General features: G+C 47.2%; 1 protein-coding gene across 1 annotated transcript in view; it reads right to left on the bottom strand.

Annotated features, from left to right (window-relative positions):
• LOC139389402 (ephrin type-B receptor 5-like) overlaps positions 1 to 7,666 on the bottom strand; it is a 69,976-nt gene continuing 62,310 nt past the window's right edge. Inside the window, exons 8-19 of the mRNA XM_071136135.1 lie at positions 7,471 to 7,552; positions 4,696 to 4,820; positions 4,447 to 4,609; positions 4,228 to 4,342; positions 4,057 to 4,112; positions 3,451 to 3,567; positions 3,050 to 3,297; positions 2,504 to 2,722; positions 2,169 to 2,318; positions 1,627 to 1,811; positions 1,302 to 1,457; positions 1 to 1,181 (exon numbers count right to left, since the gene is read on the bottom strand). Coding sequence (XP_070992236.1) covers positions 1,076 to 1,181; positions 1,302 to 1,457; positions 1,627 to 1,811; positions 2,169 to 2,318; positions 2,504 to 2,722; positions 3,050 to 3,297; positions 3,451 to 3,567; positions 4,057 to 4,112; positions 4,228 to 4,342; positions 4,447 to 4,609; positions 4,696 to 4,820; positions 7,471 to 7,552 — 1,722 coding nt within the window. The 3' untranslated portion in view covers positions 1 to 1,075. The remainder of the gene's footprint in view (positions 1,182 to 1,301; positions 1,458 to 1,626; positions 1,812 to 2,168; positions 2,319 to 2,503; positions 2,723 to 3,049; positions 3,298 to 3,450; positions 3,568 to 4,056; positions 4,113 to 4,227; positions 4,343 to 4,446; positions 4,610 to 4,695; positions 4,821 to 7,470; positions 7,553 to 7,666) is intronic.

The following is a 7,666-nucleotide window of genomic DNA, read 5'->3' as shown; positions in this document are numbered from 1 at the left end:
TTTAAATAAAATCATATTCTTTATTTTACAAATTTGCACAATAGTGGAATAGTGGTGAACAAATACAAATTAACATACTTACTCATGTGGATACACTCATACACACACACAAGAATGAGAGAAGGTGAAACTCATTACTGGAGTCTTGTAGGCGCCGAGGTCCAGAGAGATGACAAAATTCCAATTTATGACACTGTTTGGATGGCTGACCATCTGTGGGCTATCAAAGGGGTCGAACACACCTTATCTGAGGCTTTCTCCGGGGAGGGACGTTCCTCCAGAACCCTGGGAGTGTGGACACCACTCCTCATACAACATACACACATACACACATGAACACAAACAGACACAGAATACTCACGAAGCATAACATCACCTTCCTTACTTCGATGGGCAATCAGATCACATAGTCCAGTTAAACCATTTCACATTCACAATGCTCAAATGACCCAGTGACTTTATCTATTCAAAAAAAGGAGTGTGAACTGAAATATACACAGAGGAGGGTGCTGCTCAATGGTGGGTGACTCCATTATGTCACAACATGAACTACACCCCCATTTCTTGAGTCTAATGGAATAATCCCCAGATGTGACCAGGCTAGTGACCGATGGGAGAAACCATTGGCTAATGTTTAGTCAACAGGGGTTGGCATTTTCTGATTTCAGTAAAGAGGTGTAACTTAACAAAAAATCATGAACAATGTTCATGATATCAACATTAATCAGCAAAAACAGTATTTGATTGTCTATGCAATTGCTTGTGACGGGAGATCCCTGTGTTCGGGTAAAAAACTAATTTCCACTGTTTTAATTTACTGAGGGTAGTGAAACTTACGAGTGAAAGAGGGACAGTAGTGAGACAATTTGGGAGGAGTGAGAGAAAGAGAGGTAGAGACCGGCAAAGAGAAAGAGAATGTAAACAGCAAACAAGTGAAATAACACAGACTTTTCTCCCTCAAATCTCCCTGTTCCTTCTTAGCAACTCTCCTCCCAGATCTCGCTTTGCCTTGGACTACAGCTTCAATAGTGCACCTCTGTTACTTCCTGTGAAGCTCTCAGGTGATTGGTGGGTTCTAGACCTCCACCTGGCCCTGGGTGAGGTGGGTTCTGAGCTGCTGGGCCGCATTGGTGATCTTCCTCTGGTGTCCCAACAGGTTCACCCCCAGGTTCTGCACATCCCTGAGGGAAGGAGAGAATGAGAGAGAGAGAGTTCAGAAAAGTATCCATTGCTTCTAAAGGAACGATTTGCATTATATGAACATGTCTTTATTGATATTAAAATGGAAGCCCAGGACTCACTCTATGGTTAGCCTGCTGACTCGGTCCAGTGTGTCCAGATGTGCCCTCTCAAACTGGTCCTTATACCTGTCCATCCTTAATGCTGTCAGCCACTCACTGATCGTCGCCACCGACGACAGGTCTGTGGGGGTGGGGCTCAGCAGTGGCTGGGTGGAGCTTTGAGTTGCAGAGGGAAAGATCGAGATCGGCCTAACATAGCAATGATTCAATACATTTACTTGATAACGTAATACGTGCTCTCCCAAGATCACTGTTTGGGAATGTGATCCGTTACGTCTGCTGTGTAAAATATGGAAGAAAAGGCAGATGGGAAGTGTAGTCTCACCGGGGTTGCTCTGCCTTGAGGGAGGCAGGGTGTCGTATGAGCCTGTCCAGGGAGGAGAGGAGGGAGTCGAAGCCTAGCCGGTCGCCCCTCTCAGCTTGCCAACACTGCAGCATCAGGGAGTGGAGAGCTGGAGGACAGTTATGGGGGGCTGGGAGACGGTACTGGTCTGCTACTGCCTTCATTACCTGTATTATAGGGAGGGAAGAGAGAGGAGGTAGGGGAGAAAGAAGAGGGACAGGGGCAGGGAGAGAGAGAGAGGCAAAGGGAGTGAGAGAGAAGCAAAGGGAGAGAGAGAGAGAGAGAAGCAAAGGGAGAGAGAGAGAGAGAGAGGCAAAGGGAGGAAGAGCAAGAAGAAAGAGAGAGAGTGGGAGAGAGAGAGAAGGAAGGAGGAAGGGTATTAGTAACCATCTGGATGTTAACAAGCTGCCCTATATAGAGAGGTCCCATCAGTACAGAGGGACTTAGAGATGATTAACCATTCTGTTCAGCTGTCAGTGTGTTTAGTCTCTGTTTGGCTCTCGCTTAACCCTCCCACAACTCACTTCCTGATTGCTCATGTCCCAGTATGGCCGCTCGCCATATGACATCACTTCCCACATGAGCACTCCGAAGCTCCAGACATCACTAGCTGAGCTGAACTTGCGATGCTGGAAGGCCTCCGGGGCTGTCCACCTGACAGGAATCTTACTGCCCTGAGAGGAGAGAGAGGGAAGAGTGGTTGAGAGAGGAGAGAGAGGGATGAGTGGTTGAGGACTGTGAATGTTGTGATCTTCTATTAACATAAGTAGTCTTTTAGAGTGGAAATACAAGACTAATCATCATTAAACAAACACAGAAGCATATCAACAGGAAAACTCAATTTCCCAGCAGCATGTACCAGTGAGGCAGTGTAGGTGGGCATGTTATGGTCCAGACCCCTCATGAGGCGCGACAGCCCAAAGTCAGACACCTTACACACCAGGTTAGAGTTGACCAGCACGTTCCTGGCAGCCAGGTCCCGGTGGACAAAGTTCCTCTCAGAGAGGTACCTCATCCCAGCCCCAACACCCCTCACCATCCCTACAAGCTGGAGAACACTGAACTGGTCCTCATTCTCCTGGGGAGTGAGAGAGATGGAGAGAGATACATTATATTTCATTAACTGACCATAATCTACTGTTTTCTCAGTCTCACCCTGAGGAGTTAGTTACAGTGTAGATGGGAGTTGTAGTTCTTAGTCTAACATGGTGTAGATGGGAGTTGTAGTTCCTGGTCTACCATGGTGTAGATGAGAGTTGTAGTTCTTAGTCTAACATGGTGTGGCTGGGAGTTGTAGTTCCTAGTCTAATATGGTGTAGGTGGGAGTTGTAGTTCTTGGTCTAACATGGTGTGGCTGGGAGTTGTAGTTCTTTGTCAAACATGGTGTAGCTGTTGTAGCTCTCACCCTGAGGAAGGCATCCAGTGGTCCATTCTCCATGAACTCAGTGATGATCCTCTCTGGTGGGCTGTGGGTGACCACCCCTTCCAGCTTCAGCACATTGGGGTGGTCAAACTGTCCCAGCACCCCCGCCTCGGTCATAAACACTGCCTTCTCTCTGTCTGTCACGCCCCAGCGCAGCGTCTTCACCGCCACCAGCACCTCCCTACGACCCAGGGGCCGGTAGCGCCCCCGAGACACCTCCCCAAACTGGGCTGGAGGGGGTGGGGGAAAGGGTGGGAGAGAGAGAGATATTATGAGTTGAGTTTGGACCCAGCTTGACTCCTGGCCCAACATATGAGCTATGAAAACACATTTTGTTTTTACAGAACTATCCCTACAAGCATGAATCAAACCAGGACCCCTACCTGCACCAATCACCTCTTCTATCTTGAGGTGAGAGGGGTCGATCTCACGGGCAAATTCCTTGACCGCCTCACTGGGGTCCTCATAGGTGGAAGGGTCTACGTAGTACTTCACCCCCCCTGACAGAGGGAACACACAGAGCAGGGATGGCTGTAGTGAACCAGAACAATAACAAAATAGGGCCTGTGGAGTGTGTTGATGTACAGTATTTGGCCCTAGACTTGGACATGTCTGGGTCAAGCCATGCTGCGTGACATGCTGCATGATGGCAGAACACTGAGCCCAGAGGGATAATGGCACCCTCGTTAAATAAAAATAAAATGTATTTCTTCCTCTCCTCATCTTTCTCTTTCCTTATCCCTCTCATTGTCCATGTCTTTTTCCCTCTATCTCTTTACACATTTCTCATGCGGTCCCTCTCTTCTTCTCTTTCTTTCCCTCCCCCCTCTTTCTCCCACAAGCCCTTGGGGTTATGATGGTAATGGGCATTAGACACGTTCCTCTGCACCAACATGTCAACAACACCATAGAAGTAGCATATACTGTATGTGCAGCTGAGAATATTACAGACAGAATGGTAATAATAGCCATCATACACCCTGACTCACCTTTGTGGCTGATGTACCTCTGGAGTCTGTCACTGTAGGGGCTCTCCCTCCTCTTACTGAGTAAAGACAACAAACCAGTGTTTCAGAACATTGCACTGTGTGTGTGTGTGTGTGTGTGTGTGTGTATGACATGATCATGTATGTGTGGATAGGAGTTAAGGACCCACTCACCTGCGGAACACAAAAACGACCACTATCGCCACAACGACCAGGAGGAAGGCTGCCCCGCCCATCACAGAACCAACCAATAGAGGGAGCCGATTCTGGATCTGCTTAGAACTCTCCTCTGAGAAAGAAAAAGTGAGAAGCAGAGAGCGATTTAGAGGGTGTGTTTGACTGTGTATGTATGTGAGTGTGTGTGTGGTGCGTGCATTCGTGTGTGTGAGTTACCCAGGGCCAAAGTAGTGAAGTAGACAGTATGACTGTAGGGGCCATAGCCCCTCTCGTTGCGGGCCCTGATCTGGAAGGCATAGATGGAGCCAGGAGCCAGAGAGTTGACGGTCACTGTGTTGGTCTCACTGAACACACTCACTGCACTGTCCTCATCTGAACCCTGGGAGAGAGTGGGGGGGCTCAGTCTCTGGGTGTATGTACTTGAGTATGTACTTGTGTCTACATGCATGAGTGTGTAGCCTGTACCTTGTCATAGTATCTGAGCTGGTACTCCAGTATGTCTCCATTGGGTCTGTCAGGCTGTGGCCAGGACAGGGTGATGGAGTCTGGGGCTCGACTCAACTGGTGCAGGCTAGGGACCAGAGAGGGTACTGGGAGAGAGAGAGATGGCGAGAGAGATATATGAGTTTTGTAAAGAAGAGGGAGGAAGAAAGAGGAACAGGAGTGAGAACACAAGCTGGCCTTGCCAGATCATGTAATTTCTGTATTGACCAGATGGGGGCAGCATGACACAGACTAGTGAATGAGCCAGCTCTGTAGAGTGCTGTATGGCCAAAGACTTGTATAACTAACCCAAGACAGACCAAAGCCTGTCGTTTCCAATGGGAGCAAATTGGTCATTGTAGGCAGAGCTAAGCACAAGCTAGTGAAATCCTATTGGAGCGTTCTAGCATTTATTTGCATATTCACGTTAGGGAACGCCTACTCTGAAGTGCCTGTCTGTAATATCGAAATTAGCCCTTGCACTCTTAAACAACACAATTTTTTTGAAACGTTGGCGAAGGGTAAAGTCTACAAAACGCACTCCACTGTTTGTTACATATTATTGTTTTGGAAACGGAAAACTGTATGGAGATCAAATGTTTAATCGATGAGAAAATGAGCAGATTCTCAGCCACTGGGCTTCCTCTGATCACCATATTTGGTAGAGTTGAAACGCCAACCAGATGCTTCCCATTTATACATTGAAATATTTGTCTCATTGTTCTATCTGTGGTATGGACTTGCCTGCCAGACTTAGCTGTGCCACCACGGCTGGGAAAAGGCTCAGTATGACTCTGTGGTTACAATGGTCATATCTATTAGAATTCATGTCATTTCACAACCCCAAATGCTTTTTCTAACTCACAGAAGGCAACACAAATAGAGGTTATAATAATACCTTTATTAGCAGATCTCTGCCCGTATGGGGAATTAAAAATAATTGGCTATAAGAAATGATTTATTTTCAAAAGGAGGAAAATAGCTAATTAAAAGTTCCAGGTTTCTCTCTGTCTGTCTATAAACTGTCTGTCTAAACTGTCTGTCTGTAAACTCTCTCCCTCTCTCTCAGTCCCTCTCTATATCTCTCTTCTGAGCATAATGTGATATTGAGTTGAGAGAGCAGGACCGGAAAAGATGGAGAGCAGAAAAGAGAGAGAGATAGACACCCATACTTAAAGAAACTGATGCAGACACGCATGCATGCATGCACACACACACGCACACACACACACACACACACACACACATGGACTGCACCAGATTTCACAGTTCTTGCTGTGAGATGTTACCCCACTCTTCCACCAAGGCACCTGAAACTTCCAGGACATTTCTGGGAGGGGGGGACAGCCCTAGCCCTCACCCTCCGATCCAACAGGTCCCAGACATGCTCAATGGGATTGAGATCCGGGCTCTTCGCTGGCCATGGCAGAACACAGACATTCCTGTCTTGCAGGAAATCATGCACAGTATGGCTGAGCAGTATGGCGGTGGCATTGTCATGCTGGAGGGTCATGTCAGGATGAGCCTGCAGGAAGGGTACCACAGGAGGGAGGAGGATGTCTTCCCTGTAACGCACAGCGTTGAGATTGCCTGCAATGACAAGTTCAGTCCGATGATGCGGTGACACACCGCCCCAGACCATGACGGACCCTCCACCTCCATATCGATCCCGCTCCAGAGTACAGGCCTCGGTGTAACGCTAATTCCTTTGACGATAAACCCAAATCCGACCATCACCACTGGTGAGACAAAACCGCGACTCGTCAATGAAGAGCACTTTTGTCAGTCCTGTCTGGTCCAGCGACGGTGGGTTTGTGCCCATAGGCGACGTTGTTGCCAGTGATGTCTGGTGAGGACCTGCTTTACAACAGGCCTACAAGCCATCAGTTCAGCCTCTCTCAGCCTATTGAGGACAGTCTGAGCACTGATGGAGGGATTGTGTGTTCCTGGTGTAACTCGGGCAATTGTTGTTGCCATCCTGTACCTGTCCCGCAGGTGTGATGTTCGGATGTACCGATCCTGTGCAGGTGTTGTTACACGTGGTCTGCCACTGCGAGGTCTGCCACTGTGGTCTGCCACTGTCCGTCCTGTCTCCCTGTAGCTCTGTCTTAGGCGTCTCACAGTACGGGCATTGCAATTTATTTCCCTGGCCACATCTGCAGTCCACATGCCTACCAGCAGCATGCCTAAGGCACGTTCAAGCAGATGAGCAGAGACCCTGGGTATCTCTCTTTTGGTGTTTTTCAGAGTCAGTAGAAAGGCCTCTTTAAGTTTTAATAACTGTGACCTTAATTGCCTACCGTTTGTAAGCTGTTAGTGTCTTAAAGACCGTTCCACAGGTGCATGTTCATTAATTGTTTATGGTTCATTGAACAAGCATGGGAAACAGTGTTTAAACCCTTTACAATGAAGATCTGTGAAGTTATTAGGATTTTTACAAATTATCTTTGAAAGACAGGGTCCTGAGTTTGTGAAAACGGCGCATTTCTTAATTTTGTTGAAAAAAATATGAAGCTAAAAAGTTTAAAAAATAAAAAATAAAATAGAAAGTGATTTTCAAACACTATGAGATTCACGGTGACGTGGGGAGCAAGACTAGAAACTTCTTGCAGGATTTGAAAATGACTAAACCTACAGTGTAATGTTACAGAGAAGCCTTTTAACCACAGATCATAGAAACGCTGTATGTAGACACTGGTTTGGTGCTGGAGATGAAAAGCGGCAGAAGGGCCCTTTAAGCCTGACTCATGCTCTCACCTGATTGGCTAGTAGTGAAATTGATGCTGATGAATTGAGGCGGGAAAGGACTCAGAGCTGAGACATCATTGACCGCTTGCACCTGTCAATCAACAGCAGGAAAAAGTAAGACAAGGTTAGGTTAACTAAGTGGGTGTACATTTAATCCAGTATCTATATGAGGTAGGTGACTCTAATGCACAAGTTTTATACCTGT

Source organism: Oncorhynchus clarkii, chromosome 3 (genome assembly GCF_045791955.1).
Source record: "Oncorhynchus clarkii lewisi isolate Uvic-CL-2024 chromosome 3, UVic_Ocla_1.0, whole genome shotgun sequence".
Lineage (NCBI taxonomy): Eukaryota > Metazoa > Chordata > Actinopteri > Salmoniformes > Salmonidae > Oncorhynchus > Oncorhynchus clarkii.
Note: the sequence above shows the minus strand (reverse complement) of the source record. Positions and strands in the feature narration are given on the sequence as shown.